At 46.1% G+C, this 17,366-nt stretch overlaps 1 protein-coding gene across 3 annotated transcripts; it reads right to left on the bottom strand.

Moving 5' to 3' along the window:
• Positions 1 to 447: 447 nt before the first annotated feature.
• Positions 448 to 7,842, bottom strand: LOC140399612 (G-protein coupled receptor 84-like). Of its 3 annotated transcripts, none has more exons than XM_072489140.1 (2): positions 6,168 to 7,842; positions 448 to 681 (listed from the first exon to the last, which is right to left on the bottom strand). In XM_072489140.1, exon 1 carries the CDS (start codon positions 7,793 to 7,795, stop codon positions 6,665 to 6,667), a length of 1,131 nt encoding a protein of 376 aa, XP_072345241.1. In that variant the 5' UTR covers positions 7,796 to 7,842; the 3' UTR covers positions 448 to 681; positions 6,168 to 6,664. The 3 variants fall into 3 exon arrangements, with proteins under 3 accessions (XP_072345241.1, XP_072345238.1, XP_072345239.1); XM_072489137.1 differs by lacking the exon at positions 448 to 681 and adding an exon at positions 3,574 to 3,844; XM_072489138.1 differs by lacking the exon at positions 448 to 681 and adding an exon at positions 3,574 to 4,091.
• Positions 7,843 to 17,366: the final 9,524 nt, after the last annotated feature.

Here is a 17,366-nt window from a genome sequence, read left to right on the forward strand (position 1 = left end):
TAATTTCACAGAATGTGCATGTATTTCACTCGCCTTTTTAGTCTGCTGCAGCTGAGAATATCACAGATGTAATTCTGAAAAATGAACAAACACTAACACCCTTCAAACTGTACAGCAGGGCTCAGAGTGCTCAGAGTTAATCTTTCAATCTCCTCATGTCCTATCCTCTTTGTTCTGAACAGTACTGTGGTTTCATGGTATCCGCCAATCTGTACATTATTCTGCGACATGTTTTTCCCCCTTTCTGGGTTAGGGGCCATTCGGGGAATGTTCAATAATTGCACGCTGCTGAATGAGTATATTTTGTATGGTGGAATAAATATGAACTAAATACAACACATAAATACAACAAATATCCTCTCGCTGCTGTGGTCTTCAAGACACAATACTTCTTTCGAAAAGTATACAAATGACTGAAAGCAAATAAAGCAGATTCTGATAGCTTATTTTAATTCGATATTGATCATTCGGCGCGTGTCTGCGAAGTTTCCTCATTTTCGTCAATGCAGAAGCTGGCCCTACCAATCAGCTCAGAGCTCTTGCAGTATTGACGGAAGCACCGGCCAAATGCGGTGACAGGTCCCCTTTGCGTCTGTTCCATGCAGGCAAGGGAGCGCAGGTCGGAGGGCGCAGCTCCGCCAGTCTCACCGCTGACGTCATATCCAGCAGCCCACTCAGAGTCTGCAGACAAACTGGAACAGTTTGAGGAGGCTGGGAATTTGTGAATCTGCATCGTCTGATGCTGTTGTACAAATTTTGTCTGAGAAGTTATATTCAAAGCATTGTGACATTGTTTACTTCATATTTCTTTCGTTCTGAGACAGTGTACTGCGTGACAGTGGCCATGTTCCCCTTTCTTTGTAATTTCGAGTTGTAACTACAGTTTTCCTCTCTGATGTTCATTCTTTTTACTACCATTGTAACACTGACCCCTACCAGCATGCTTGGTAGGTTTTATGGCACTTTCTAGTCTTGTTCTAATCTCATTCACTTTGTGATCATTTGCAGCATATGCTTTGCTGTCTGTACTTCTCAGCGACCCTCAAGGATAATTGAGTCAGTGTTCAGATCAGGGAACTTTTATTAATTGTATCTCCTCATCCCGCCTGCTGCAAACGAGCAAAACACTGAGATATTTATCTGCAGAGGAGCAGATATCAAATGTATTTCATAAGAAACAGAGCTTCAACTTTTAACTGTCCCCAGCATTTTTCTCCCCATCTCCATCTCTGACAATATAATTATAACGTTCCACAACCCTCGCTTCGACACCGTCATTCAACTGCATCATGGCTGACCCGGTAGAACACCGCAATGTTCCCCCACAATCTAGTTATCCCGGTAATCTTTCAGATCGAGAAATATGTCGGCATCTGTCTTGAATATGTTCAATGACTGAGGGTAGTGGGTGCCTGGAACTCGCTACCGGAGGAGGTGGTGAAAGCAGGGACGATAGTGACATTTAAGGGGCATCTTGACAAACACATGAATCTGATGGGAATAGAGGGATACGGACCCAGGAAGTGTAGAAGATTGTAGTTTAGTCGGGCAGCATGGTCGGCACGGGCTTGGAGGGCCGAAGGGCCTGTTCCTGTGCTGTACATTTCTTTGTTCTTTGTTCTTGTTTGACTGAGCCTGCAGAACTTTCTGTGGTAGATTCTCAACACATTGAGGAAAGTGTTTCTTCCTCGTCTATGTCTAAAATGGTCGCATTGTAATTTGGGGATATATCCTCAGGCTGGGGGAAACTTGCATTCTGCATCTGCCCTTTAGTGTCCTGGAAAGTAATGCCTGTTTCAATTAGATAATTTCTCATTTTTCGCTACTCTAGACTATAGCATTAAACCATGATGCAGACTGGGATGCTCACTAACCTGCGTTGGACGTTTCTCAGATCCGCCTGAACAGGTATATTTGGAATCACTGGCTTTCGCTCCGAAGCATCAGGTGAGTCTGAAGGAGCTGTGCTCCGAAAGATAGTGATTCCAAACAAACCTGTTGGACATTAACCCGGTGCTGTAATATTTATTATTTTCGAAAATAACTCCAGTATCCTCAATTTCGCGTGGTATCATCCTATAAAATCGATGCTGTGCAATCTCGTTTACACATTTATGCTCCTTTACTTAAGGAAGCCCAAACTGTACTCGGTGGTCCAGGTGTTGTCTTACAATGGCTCGATGCAATTACAGCAAAACGTGTACATTTCTGTACTCACATCGTCTTGCAATGAAGGCCAGCATAATTCTGCCTTCCTAGTTGATTGCTGAATCCGCATGTTAGCATATAGTTACATATAAGCAATGATATGCAAGTCCCTTCGGATATCAAGCCTCCACAACCTCTCACGACTTTGGAAATACTCTCAGTTTTTCTCTGCTCCCTTTTCTTTAATGATAACATTACATGTTTCCACATCATTGTCCATCGTGGTAATCATCAATAGTCTTTGAGCCTGCCTGAATCCCTTGATACCTCCTTACATTGAAATCACTGATGATATACCCATCTACGTCTATGCCAGCAGAAAAATTGGAACGAACTATTGATATCTAAACACGCCCCCACCCTCGCCACATCAAAGACCTTTACATAGAATGTGAGCAGTTGGAGCCCAAGTCGAGATGCGAGGGTTGCCCCATTTTAACCATGCTCCGGTAACTTGACAATCACCCACGTATTGCTATATTTCGATTATGTATTTTATACTTTTTTGAATCCATGCCAGTGTATCATTGCAAATCCCAATTAACCCAAATGTTGCTCATTAACCTGTGTTGGACGTTACTCAGATCCGCCTGAAAATGCAAATGCATCACATTCAGGGGCTCCTCCGATCTATTCTGCCACTTAAGTTCCGGAAAAAAAGCAATAGTGTTGCCGAATATACTTTCTATTTCATATGCCCATGTTGGCTCTTTGTTGGAAGCCTGCCATGGGGCCCTTTAATATTTAGATTGTAACTGTGGTGATCATAGAATTTACAGTGCAGAAGGAGGCCATTCAGCCCATCGAGTCTGCACCGGCTCTTGGAAAGAGCACCCTACCCAAGGTCAACACCTCCACCCTATCCCCATCACCCAGTAGGGAATTGATTAATGACAAGGTGTATTAATTATCCAAAGATTACAGATACAAATATTGTTCCAATGTGCTCAGCTCCAATATTGGCTCCGATGCCATTTTCATTATGTTAGCGTTAAACGTCTTATTTTTCTCGACGAAGAGCCTCTGTGCTGAAGCAACACCTTTTGGTGTAACCTTTTCCAGACACCACTTACATTTTCAAATTCTTGCTTCGATATTAAACATATTTATTTTCCCTCCAGATTTCGCACAGCTGAAGATATATGAACAGTTTTGACATATTATCTATGGACGATTTATGTTCAAACAAATGAGTTACTCGTTTACACTGCTCCGTGTGTAAGGTTTAAATTACATTGGATTACATGTGAAAGGTTCCGAAGCTGAATGCATAGACTTGCAGTTAATACATTTTGGAACGTTTCACGCCTGATACCAATTCAATATGTTTGCATTTACTACAAATAAAGAGGCCGAAGCCGAACCCTTGGTTCATCCAACTTTATTCCCACTTCCGCATAATCTTTTATATCAAAGACTCACAAATCTCATTTAAATTACATGACTTTTATCAGTCCCAACTATTCCACGAAGTATCATATTGAGTATTCTGTCCTCTCGCTGGGAGAAAATACCTTCTCAATTCCACAGCTCATATTTTTAGGTCAACTCTGACTTCTCGGTTTTAAGCTTGGTGATGTCTCCATGTTATATTAATACAGAAAATTCTGGATAGGTTCAGCAAGTCCGGCAGCGTCTATGCAGAGAAATAGAGTTAGAGTGTTGGATCTGAATGAGCCTGGTAACAGACGGACTCTGCTCACTCTATGACATGTTTTGGAGGATGGGACAATCATCGAATGGAAGTTGGGAGTCTGTTGACCTGTGCGTTGCTTGGATGCAGTCGAGTCTGGTTGGCTCTGAATGCCCTCTGTGACGATCAATCAGTTAAGTGTCCCAAAGCCACAGAAATAAAGCAATGGGCAAGTGTGGTGACAAAACTGCTGTGAAGTGAACATGCAAGGAATTGGCAGTTACAAACATAGTTGTACAGGCCTTTTGGCCTCCAGCACCACTGTTTCCCTTAGGAAAGGCAATCAAATGGTAATCTGCTTTCAAGCTGGACCAGGTAATGGGTTGGGGTATTTGGCATCGACGGGGTGCATTCGTGAACGAGTGCTAGCAGGAGATTTTAAAAGTTAAATTAGAGGGCAGAACGTGAACCCAGTGCAAAATGTTTTGATGAATATATTTTGGGATATCCTGTTAGTTCTGAGTCACCGTCCTTCCTGCTAGTGGCGAAGTTCCTCTTTCTTTCAACTAAAGCATCTTCGAGTTGAAACCACTATTTTTTCCACTGTGACACCCAACTTGTACTGCTGTCGTCTCTAATACTGACCACAATATTGGCTGATTTTTGTGCCTTGTCTCCAGGTTTCTGGTCGCCTAAAGACACTGTGTGATATTTGGCGAATTGTTGCCTTTATCACTTAAACAACTAAACACTGTTCCTGAATAATTCAAGCAATGGTCACACCCGGCAGTAGTTAATAAAACAACTTCCTCATGCAGTCTGCTGGAGCTATGCACGTCACTGAGCTATGGATCTGGAGAGTGGGCCAAAACTAACGCTGAAAATGTTGCAGTCATTGTGATCAGAATTTCACTTCCAGTTGCCATATATCAAAACGTCTAGGGCAGATGTGCAGCTTAGGTGGGGCTATGGAAAGAGGGAGGGCAGTGGGCCTTGGTGTCAGGCTCTATCGGAGGTGTCGCTGGAGACTTGATCGGCCAAATGGCCGCCTCAGGAGTTCTATGGATTCTATGGTTGAAATATAAAACATTGTGCAACACAGGCTTGAATGCATTAAATGATCGAATGTCGTACACTCGGTGAGAAATGTCCTCCACTCCATTTAAATGGGTTAATCTTGGTTGTATACTGTGCCCACTAAAAATATTTCCCCACTTGTTGTGAACATTCTCTCAACACCGAGCCTGTCTAACACCCTCTGAAATGTTTGTGCTTCTATACAATCACTTTCCATTCTTCTCAGCGCCATTAACTTTAGGCCCAACTGACTCTGCTTTCCCCCACAAGCCAACATCTTCATCGTGGGAGTCAGTGAAACTTCTCTGATCTGCAGCTAATGCAAGTTACAGGGTTACAGTTGCTCTGTGGAGTTCCATAAAAAGTTTATTTTTGCCATTCTACTCAATCGTCCAAGAACAAGAGTTCATTGTTGTTCCTCGCAATTTATTGTACCTTCAGTGTATTTCTTTATGACTCATGTACACGGGCACATTGATCCATCTCCGCCATTACATTCTTCAGTCTTCTTCCATTGGATTATATCCAGAAATATCCAGAACTCCCCGTTAATTTGCTAATACTCTGTTCTTGCTCATATGCTAACCACAACGATATGAATTTTCATCTTTTACTGCACTTCTGTCCACTATTTCCTCACTTGCAATTGCAAATGGAATATAGCCACACTTTCACTTTATTGGATCTGGCCGTTGCCGGCCATCGCTCTCTCTCTCTCTTCTTTCACTGTAAATCGCTCTCTCTCTCTCTCCCTCTCTCTCTTTCTCTCTTTATCTCCCTTACTCTATCCCCTCCCATCTCTCTCTCTCTCGCTCTCTCTCTATGCCTCCCTGTCTCTCTCTCTCACTGCCTCTCCCTGCCTCGACTGTCTATGTGTCTTTCTCTCTCTCTCTCTCCCTCTCATACATACATGCATACACACACTGTATCTCTGTGTCTCTATCCGCCTCTGTCTCTTTCTCTGTTTGTCTTTCTACCTCTCCCAATACCTCTCTTTCCCCTCTGTCGCCCTCTCTCTTCCTATCTTTTTCACTTTATCTGTCTCTGTCTGTCTGTCTGTCCGTCTCTCTCTCTCTCTCTCTCTCACCCTGTATTCCGTCAGCCCCTCTTTCCCTCCGGATTTCAGAAAGCGATTGATCAGACAGCGTAGTCCTTATTAAGTGTGGCTGCCTGTGACGGGGCTGTCCATTTGCGCACAGCAAGATCCCACGAGCGACGGTACTCAATGTAATTTAAAATGCTAACTTACCAGGGTCGAGGATGGGAGGTAGAGGGCAGAAAATGGCCTCCTCCTACTCATGTGTAACAGGCTCGACGAGGAGGAGGGGAAGCTGCATGGAATCCTCCTGTTATTTTGCAACATGCTGGTGGAATGGGGGAGTGAATGGCGTCCTTCCTTTTCCTGTGTAACAAGTTCGACGGGGAGGAGAGGAAGCTGAATGGGCTCCTCCTGTTACTTTGAAACATGCCTGTGGAGGGGGGACTGAATAGCCTCCTCCTTTTCCTGTGTAACAGGTTTGAGGAGTGGCGGCTGATTGACCTCCTCCTGCTCCTGTGTAACAGGTTTGAGGAGAAGAGGGGCTGATTTAACTTCACCTGCTCATGTGTAACAGCATGGAGGAGAGTGGCCGAATGGCCCCCTCCTGTTCCTGTGCAACAGCCTGGAGGACAGGGGCTGAATGGCCTCCTCCTGTTCCTCTGTAGCAGGCACTTGGATGGGATGAAGGGAGGAGGAGGAAGAACGTCCTACTGCCTCCCCGGGCGGGTGAATAGTTTAGCAGCCTTGCGGAAGACCCCCCAGTAGGCGTCCTTGAACTGCCGGTTCATTATGGCGTAGAGTATGGGGTTGATGCAACTATTCAACCAGGTGAAGTTGGCGGCCACCATGTGCACGAGTACGGGGGCCCGCTTCTTCCCGTCCACCACATGCAGGAAGCAGAAGGGGAAGTAGCAGGTCACGTAGACGAGGAACATGGCGAAGCACATGCGGGTGACCTTCTGAAATTCGCCACTGCTGCTCCTCTTGGACTGGGAGCTAGAGGTCGCGCACTCCCCGCCCTGGGGAGCAATTTCGCCGCTGGGGGCCGCGACATCGGCGTTGGTGGCATCTGTCGACCGCGCGGCCGCCTCCCCGGACAAGGAATTGACGCTGGGTCCGTCAGCGATCCCGCTGTCGGCGGCGGAGGCATGGGCCGCATTGGGAATCATACCGCCCCCTTCGGCCTCTAATCGATGACCCTTCAGAGCCTGATCCACCGCCTTCACCTTACGATGGATGAGAAAATAGAAGATCCCGATGCAGCCCAGGCCCAGGCCAAACATGAAAATGGTGAGGATGGTGGTGTAGGGCCTCCCGCGCTCCCGGTGGAAGCTACACGTGCAGACGGACGGAAGGAAGACATAGATATTCCAGAGGGGCCCGAAGAGTGCCAGGCCCAACAGCCAGCTAAGGGCGACGAAGAAGGGCATCGTGTGGCGGGAGAAGACCCGGCCAAACCTCCGGGTGTCCGAGATGAGGACGTAACGGCTCATGGCGATAAGGATCAGGCTGAAGATGGAGACGGAGTTAGCCAGAAAGAGGACCAGGCCGAAGACCCGGCACATGGTCGCGCCCTGCCGCCAAGCGAAGTGGACGTAGGTGTCGGTCGTCACCGGCTGGAGGAAGGCGCAGTAGATGAGGTCGGCCACCGTCAGGTTGAGGATGAGCACGTTGAGGCGGGTGCGGATCCTCCTGTCCGTGGCGAAGGCCAGCACGGTCATGACGTTGCCCACGGTCCCCACGGCCGTCACCAGGATCCCCAGCAGGGCGCCAAAGTAGCGGTAGTTGACGACAGCCGGGTGGCAGGTCACGTTGCTGAAGGAGGAGTTAGGATCCATGGAGCTCCCCTTATGAGGAAGGCCGCAATCGAAGGCCACAATTGAAGATCACAATCAAAAACGACAATTGAAGACCACAATCGACAACCACAATCGAAGACCAGGACCGAAGAGGGAAAGAGCTTCTTGAGATTTAGGACGAGCAGCGATGGTGCCTGGACCAGTAAGTGCAGTGGGTGTGATGCCTTCACTGCCTCTGCTCGGCACTTGCTCGGAGCCCCTTTATAGAGCAGTGCGGTTGCGAGAGAGTTTGCGCAAACAGTTCCTCTGACGCCAGGTTTGTTCCAGAGCTGCTTCCCTTTTCTGAAGCTTCCTCTCCAAATCACCCAGAGAGGGAGAGGGAGAGATAGAGATGGAGAGACGTAATTTCCACGGGCCACAATTTGACAATACTTGGTACGATTCCGCTAAATGATAAGAGGGTTTGCAATCAGATCCAAAACTCCGAGATCAATCAGCTGAGCACCAAACCGTGCAGGGACCCAACCGCCGTCTTCCAAACAGACCAGTTTGGAAAAGGTCGACGTAGGGAAGGTGCTCACTCAGAAGTGGCAGAAAGACGAGAACTGGGGAGAGCGGGGGGGGGGGGGGGGGATCATTATCACATGAAAATCCACTCGGGTTGGGGGAGGGTCGGGGATGCTGGAATTCAGGATATACCGCTTCACTCAATGAGTATATTATGGAGGATAGCGGCCTCTGTGCATATCATAGAAAATAGCAGTCTCTGTGGATATGATAGTGAATAATAGACCCAGCGTGTATTCGAGAGAATAGCTATCCTGTGTAGAAAAGAGAGAATAACAATCCCAGTGTATATCATGGAGAATAACAGACCCGTGTCTATTATAGACAAGATCAGTTTCTGTATATATTACAGAGAATAACAGTTCCTCTGTGTATTATAGAGGATACCAGTTCCTGTGGATGTGAGAGAATAACAACCGCAGTGTATATTATAGAGAATAAGTGTATATGTGTATATTATAGAGGATAACAGTTCCTCTGTATATTATAGAGGATAACAGCTCCTGTGGATATTATAGAGAATAACAGTCCCAGTGTATATTATAGAGGATAACAGCTCCTGTGGATATTATAGAGAATAACAGTCCCAGTGTATATTATAGAGAATAACTGTCTCTGTGTATATTATAGACGGTAACAGTTCCTCTGCATATTAGAGAGAATAACAGTTCCTCTGTCTATTATAGAGAATGACAATCTCTGTGTATATGATGGAGAATAACTGACCCAGTGCATATTATACAGAATAACTGTCTCTTTGTATATTATAGAGGATACAGTTCCTCTTTATATTATGGAGGATAGCGGACCCTGCGTATATTATAGAGTATAATGGCTCTATACCTATTATAGTAAATAACAGCCACTGCACATTACAGAGAATGACTGTCCCTGTGTATATTAGAGAGAATACCAGGCTGTCTATGTAACAGAGAATAACAACCCCAGTGTATAATAGAGAATAACAGCTTTTGCGTATGTCATTGAGAATAACGCCCCTGTGAATATTATAAAGGACGGCAGTCCCTTTGTATGTGACAGAGAATAACAGTCCTGTGTATATTATAGAGAATAACAGCCCCTGTGTATATTATAGTGAATAACAGCCCTGTGTATATTATAGAGAATAACAGTCCCTTTGTATGTCATAGAGAAGTACATTTCCAGTGTATGTTATAGAGAATAACAGCCCCTGCGTATATTATAGACAATAACAGTCCCTGTGTATATTATAGAGAATAACAGTCTCTGTGTATATTATAGACAATAACAGTCCATGTGTATATTATAGAGAACAACAGTCCATGTGTAGAATATAGAGAATAACAGTTCCGTGGTTATTATACAGACTAACAATCCCTATGTATTTTATCGAGAATAACACACCCTGTGTATATTATAGAAAATAACAACCCCTGTATATATTACGGAGACTAACAGCCACTGTTTATGAAAAATGAAAATGAAATGAAAATCGCTTATTGTCACAAGTAGGCTTCAAATGAAGTTACTGTGAAAAGCCCCTAGTCGCCACATTCTGGCGCCTGTTCGGGGAGGCTGTTACGGGAAGTGAACCGTGCTGCTGGCCTGCCTTGGCCTGCTTTCAAAGTCAGCGATTTAGCCCTGTGCTAAACTTATTTTATAGAGAAAGAGAATATCAGCCCCTGTGTATATTATAGAGAATAACCGTCTCTGTGTATATTGTAGAGGATAACGGCCTTTGTGCATTATAAATAATATCGGTCCCTGTGTATATTATGGAGGACAACAGCCTCTGTGTATATTATAGAGAATAACAGTCCCTGTGTTTAATATTGAGAAAAGCAGTCCCTGTGTATATTATAGAGAATAACAGTCCCTGCTTATCACATAGAAAATATCTGTTCCTGTGTATAGTATAGAGAATGGCAGTCTCTGTGTATATTATAGAGAATGGCAGTTTCTGTGCTTATTATAAAGAATAACAGTCTCTGTCTTTATTATAGAGAATAACAACCACAGTGTATTTTATCGACAATAACACACCCTGTGTATATTATAAAAAATAACAGCCCCTGTATATTTAATAGAATTTACAGTGCAGAAGGAGGCCATTTTGCCCATCGAGTCTGCACCGGCTCTTGGAAAGAGCAACCTACCCAAGGTCCACACCTCCACCCTATCCCCATAACCCAGCAACCCCACCCAACACTATGGGCAATTTTGGACCCTAAGGGCAATTTAGCTTAGCCAATCCACCTAACCTGCACATCTTTGGACTGTGGGAGGAAACCGGAGCAGCCGGAGGAAACGCACGCACACACGGGGAGGATGTGCAGACTCCGCACAGACAGTGACCCAAGCCAGAATCGAACCTGGGACCCTGGAGCTGTGAAGCAATTGTGCTATCCACAATGCTACCGTGCTGCCCACAATATTATATTATAGAGAATACCAGCCACTGTTTATTTTATAGAGAAAGAGGATAACAGCCCCTGTGTATATTATAGAGAATAACAGCCACTGTTTATTTTCTCGAGAAAGAGAATAGCAGCCCTGTGTTTTTTATAGAGAATAATATAGTCCCTGTGTATATTGTAAAGGATAACACCCTTTATGCGTTATAAATAATATCAGTCCCTGTGTATTTTATAGAGCACAACAGCCTATGTGTATATTATTGATAATGACGGCCCCTGTGCATATTATAGAGAACAGCAGTCCCTGTGTATAGTAAAACGGATAATAGTCCCGGTGTGTATTATAGAGAATAACAGCCTTTGTGTATACTATAGAGGACAACGGCATTCGTTTATGTTACAGATAATAAGGGCAGCACGGTAGCATTGTGGCTATCACAATTGCTTCACAGCTCCAGGGTCCCAGGTTCGATTCCCGGCGTGGGTCACTGTCTGTGCGGAGTCTACACGTTCTCCCTGTGTGCGCGTGGGTATACTGCCGTATCCAAATTGCCCTTAGTATTGGATGGGGTTACTGGGTTATGGGGATAGAGTGGAGGTGTGGACCTTGGGTAGGGTGCTCTTTCCAAGAGCCGGTGCAGACTCGATGGGCCGAATGGTCTCCTTCTTCACTGTAAATTATATGATAACAGTCCCTGTGAATACTGCATAGAATAACAGTCGTTGTATATATTATGGAGGATATCGGCGTCGGGTTATGTTATAGAGGATAACGGTCCCTGTGTATATTATAGAGGATAACGGCCCCTGCATATACGTTTGAGAATAACAGCACCTATGTATATTGTAAAACACAACAGTCCCTGTGTTTTGACAGAGAATAACAGCCCTTGTGTATATTATAACGAATAACTAACGCTGTGTCTGTTATAGAGAATATGATCCCCTGTGCATATTATAGACAACAATCGTCCCTCTATATATTATCGAGAATAACAGCACCTGTGTATATTACAGAGAATAACAGCCCCTGTACATATTATAGAGAATAACATTCCCTATGTATATTATAGAGAAAAACATCCGATGTGTTAATTATAGAGACTAACAGTCTCTGTGTATATTTACTGTATAACGTGCTCTGTGTATGCCATAGAGAATGACCGTGCTTGTGGAGTATTATATAGAATAACCACCCCTGTGTATAGTGTAGAAAAGAACAGTCCATCTGTATATTATGGAGAAAACAGCCCCTGTTTATATTATAGAGATTAATAGCCCCTATATATGTTGTAGTGAATAACAATCCTTGTGTATATTATAGAGAATAACAGCCCCTGTGTATATTATAGACTATGTGTATATTATAGAGCCCAGCAGTCCCTGTGTATATTATAGAGAATAACAGTCCCTGTGTAAATTATAGTGAATAACAATCGCTGTGTATATTATCGGAAATAAGAGCTCCTGTGTCTATTACAGGGAATATCAAATCCTGTATGTATTTTAGTGCATAACAATCACCGTGTATATTACAGAGAATAACAATCCCATGATGTATTATCGAGAGTAACAGTCCCTGTGTATATTATAGAGAATAACAGCCCCTGTGTATATTATAGAGAATGACAATCCCCGTGTATATTATAGAGAATAACAGTCCCTGTGTATATTATAGAGAATGACACTGCCTGTGTATATTATAGAGAATAACAGTCCCTGTGTATATTAGAGAGAATGACACTGCCTGTGTATATTATAGAGAATAACAGTCCCTGTGTATATTATAGAGAATGACACTGCCTGTGTATAGTATAGATAATAACAATTCCTGTGTATATTATAGAGACTAACCGTCCCGTGTATCTTATAGATAATAGCAGTCCCTGTGTATATTATAGACAAAACTGTCCCGGTGCATATTATAGATAATAACAGTCCCTTTGTATGTTGTCGTGAACAAGAGATCCTCTGTGTATTTCAGAGAATCTGCTTTATGTTGCTAAGATTATTGCCAAAGGGTTTATACCATTTTGTCCTGATTTTCGGTTCACAGAGGGGTAAGTTTTGGTTTAGTAGCTCAACGTCGTCACCGTGTCCGAAGCTGCAACAGCTTCCCGAATGGATGCCAACCCTGCCCGCAATGCCGACAGGGCCGCCGAGTTCAAATAGACTGTTCCCCAGCCGTGGTCACGAGAGCCTCTGGGCCCCCGAGCCTCCGTCACGAGACCGCTGAATCATCCGCTCCAGCTGGACAGGTTTCCTGCAGGGGCTGCTGCGCCTGCCGCAGTTGTGAAATAAATGTCAGCATGTTTCCTGCTCGGCAGAAACCGCTGCTGGTGACCCAAGGCTGCCTTTCCTCATCTCAATCTGCACAACATTACGCCATTGGTAACAGGAAACTCCAGTTTCTCCCAATCATTCTATGTGCGTAGAACAAAGAACAAAGGAAAGTACAGCACAGGAACAGGCACTTCGGCCCGCCAAGACTGTGCTGTCCATAAGGCCCGTGTAACCGAAAAGCTTCTACTCATCCTGTTCATGTATTTGTCACTTCAAAACGACACTATCGTAGCTTCTTCCACAACCTCCTGCGGCAGCCAATTCGCGGCTCCTAATACCCTCTGTTTAAAAACCCTCCCTCGCACATCACCACTAATAGTCAGCCCTCGCACCTAAAACCGACGTCCCATACTAATTTAATCTTCCACCCTGGGAAAAGGATTCCGACTATCTAGTCTGTCTGTTAAATCTCCCTCCCCTGTCTCTCCCCTCTCTCTCCTCTCTCCTCTCTCTCCCTCTCTCCTCGCGCTTCGCTCTCTCTCCCATCCCTCACCGCTCTGTCTCGCCTCCCTCGCCTCTCTCTCCGTTCTCTCCCCTTGCAGCTCTCTCCCCACTCTCCCCTCTCTCACCTCGCTCTCCCGTTTCTCCTCACTGTCACCACTCTACCTTCTCTCCCGTCACTCCCCTATCGACCCCTCTCTCTCCGCTCTCGTCTCTCACCTCTCTCCTCTTCTCTCCGCTCTTCCATCTCTCTCCCCTCTCCCCTGCCATCTCTCTCCTTTCTCCTCTCTCCCCTCTCTCCACTCGCTCTACCCTCTCTCTCATCTCTGTCTCCCCTCTCTCTCGTTTTTCTGCTCCCCCACAACACTCTCCTTTTTTTCCTCCACCTCCATTCTCACGCTCCTCTCTATCACATCTCTCCTCACACCTCTCCTTTCTCATCTCCTCCCCTCTATCTCTATCTCTCAATATGTCTATTATCCATCTATCTATCTATCTGTCTATCCCCATCTATCTCACTCTCTGTCTCTCTCTGTTTCACTTTCTCTCTTTCACTCTCACTATTTATCTCTATATGTATCTATCTATCTATGTCTCTCTCTGTCTTTCTCTCTCTCTGTCTTTATCTCTCTGTCTCTCTCTCTCACTCTATCTTTCTCTCTCTCTCTCTTCTTCAATCTCTCCTCTCGATGAGGACTGTCGGAGGATACAGCAGGATTTAGATTGTTTGCAGACATGGGCGGAGAGATGGCAGATGGAGTTTAATCCGGACAAATGTGAGGTAAAGCATTTTGGAAGGTCTAATGCAGGTAGGGAATATACAGTGAATGGTAGAACCCTCAAGAGTATTGAAAGTCAAAGAGATCTAGGAGTACAGGTCCACAGGTCATTGAAAGGGGCAACACAGGTGGAGAAGGTAGTCAAGAAGGCATACGGCATGCTTGCCTTCAGTGGCCGGGGCATTGAGTCTAAGAATTGGCAAGTCATGTTGCAGCTGTATAGAACCTTAGTTAGGCCACACTTGGAGTATAGTGTTAAATTCTGGTCGCCACACTACCAGAAGGATGTGGAGAAGAGAGGGTGCAGAAGAGATTTATCAGAATGTTGCCTGGTATGCAGGGCATTAGCTACGATGAGCGGTTGAATAAACTCGGTTTGTTCTCACTGGAACGAAGGAGGTTGAGGGGAGACCTGATAGAGGTATACAAAATTATGAGTGGCATAGACAGAGTGGATAGTCAGAGGCTTTTCCCCAGGGTAGAGGGGTCAATTACTAGGAGGCATAGGTTTAAGGTGAGAGGGGCAAGGTTTAGAGTAGATGTACGAGGCAAGTTTTTTACGCAGAGGGTAGTGGGTGCCTGGAACTCGCTACCGGAGGAAGTGGTGGAAGCAGGGACGATAGTGACATTTAAGGGGCATCTTGAAAAATACATGAATAGGATGGGAATAGAGGCATACGGACCCAGGAAGTGTAGAAGATTGTAGTTTAGTCGGGCAGCATGGTCGGCAAGGGCTTGGAGGGCCGAAGGGCCTGTTCCTGTGCTGTACATTTCTTTGTTCTTTGTTTGTTGTTCCCTGTCTCTCTCTCTCTCGCTGTATCACTTTCTCTCTGTTCAACTCTCTCTCTGCCTGTCTGTCTCTCTATATAGTTCTATCAACTCAGTCTGAAAATATTTACCTTTTATTCTCAAACTATGACCCCTAGTTCTCGACTCCCTCTCCATCGGGACCATTCTTTCTGAATGTACCCTGTCTAATCCTCTTAGAGTTTATAAGATTTAACGAGACACCCCGCCCCGCTCTTCGAAACTCCAATGAATATAATCCGCACCGACAGTTTCCTCTCATATAACCGCCCGGCCACCCCGGGAATCAGCCTGGTAAACCTTGGCTGCATTCTCTCCGCAGCAAGGACAGCCTCTCCTCGGGTTAGCCCGGCCACCCCGGGAATCAGCCTGGTAAACCTTGGCTGCATTCTCTCCGCAGCAAGGACAGCCTCTCCTCGGGTTAGCCCGGCCACCCCGTGAATCAGCCTGGTAAACCTTTGCTGCATTCTCTCCGCAGCAAGGACAGCCTCTCCTCGGGTTAGCCCGGCCACCCCGGGAATCAGCCTGGTAAACCTTGGCTGCATTCTCTCCGCAGCAAGGACAGCCTCTCCTCGGGTTAGCCCGGCCACCCCGGGAATCAGCCTGGTAAAGCTTGGCTGCATTCTCTCCGCAGCAAGGACAGCCTCTCCTCGGGTTAAATAAATGGACGTCAGCACGAGGGGATCGGAACACGGCAGATTGAAGGATCGTGCAGGGGGTTTACGGTGGAAAGTTGTTCTCTGGCCTCAGAGGGGTTGTGGAACATCCCATCGCTGGACAGGGTTGCGGGGGCTCCTTGGTTCGCACCGTGCCGCCTCAGAGCTCCATGGATCCCAGTTCCATTCTGCCCTGGGGTGACCGAGATCCTTTGTGGAGTTTGCAAGTTCTCCCCTGATTCTGCGAGGGTTCCCACCACAGTCCACAGACGTGCAGGTTCGGTGGGGTTACGGAGATAAAGCGGGGAAGGTGCGAGGAGGATCTGGGTAGAGCACTCTTTCAGAGGATCAATGGAGACTCGATGGGCCGAATTACTTCGTTCTGCGCTTTAGGAATTCTGTGCATTCCATGGAGCTAAGGTTCCCCCGATGCCCGCGCCCCCCGACGCCCGCGCCCCCCGACGCCCGCTCCACCCCCCACCCCCCACACACGCCCGCTCCCCCCGACGCCCGCTTCCCCCCCGACACCCCCGAGCGACAATAGCCAATCTGCCGCTGGCCACGCTGCTGGGCGAAGGCCCCAAACCTCCGTGAAATCTCGCACCTTTCAGGAAAGTATTCTGGCTCCTCACACTCCATGTCTGGATGCACAAGGCAAGGAGCATACATGATGAACGGCAGGAGCCGGGGAAGTATCGAGGATCATCAGGACCGTGATGTGCATGTACACCGGTTCCATAAGGTAGCAGAGCAAGTGGATACAGTGTTAAGAAGACATATGGTACTTGCCTTTATTAACCGAGGCGGAGAGTTTGAGAGCGGGCAGATTATACTGGAAATGTATAAAACTTTGGTTAGACCACAGCTAGAAGTATTGTGTGAAGTTCCATATTATAGGAGGGATCGGTAGCGCTGGATGGGTGCAGAGGAGATTTACCAGGATGTTGCCTGGGCTGGAGAGTGTTGGTGAAAAGAGAGATTGGATAGACTGGGGTTGTTTTCGTTGGAGCAGAGGAGACTCAGGGGGGACATGATTGAGATGTATAAAATTATGAGGAGCACAGATGGAGTAGACAGGAAGACATCTTTCCCCTTCGTGAGGGGTCAATGAACAGGGGACGATGGTTTAAGGGGCAGGCGTTTCAGAGGAGATATGAGGAAGAGCATTTTTACCCAGAGGATGGTGGGAGTTTGGAACTTTCTGCCTTAAAGGGTGGTGGAGGCAGGAACCCTCATCATAATTAAGAAGTGTTAAACATAAATATGAACATAAACATAGACAATTGGTGCAGGAGGAGGCTATTCGGCCCTTCCAGCCTTTACCAAAATTCAATATGATCATAGCTGATCATGCAAATTTCAGTATCCCACTCCCGCTTTCTCTGCATACCCGCTGATCCGTTTAGCGGCAAGGGCCACTTCCAGCTCCCTCTTGAATATATCCACCGAACAGATCCCAATAGCTTTCTCTCGTGCTCCACAAGTTGACAATTCTTTGAGAGAACAAATGCTTCCTCATCTCAGTCCTGAATGGCGTACCCCTTATTCTTAGGCTGTGCCCCCTCGTTCTACGCGTCCCCAACATTGAGAACATTCTCCCACCATCTAGCCTCTCCAG

Source organism: Scyliorhinus torazame, chromosome 23 (genome assembly GCF_047496885.1).
Source record: "Scyliorhinus torazame isolate Kashiwa2021f chromosome 23, sScyTor2.1, whole genome shotgun sequence".
In the NCBI taxonomy this organism is placed as follows: domain Eukaryota; kingdom Metazoa; phylum Chordata; class Chondrichthyes; order Carcharhiniformes; family Scyliorhinidae; genus Scyliorhinus; species Scyliorhinus torazame.

Bases quoted from the DNA above. Each gene is read 5' to 3' on its own strand.
- LOC140399612 (XM_072489140.1), bottom strand. From the start codon at position 7,795: ATGGATCCTAACTCCTCCTTCAGCAACGTGACCTGCCACCCGGCTGTC.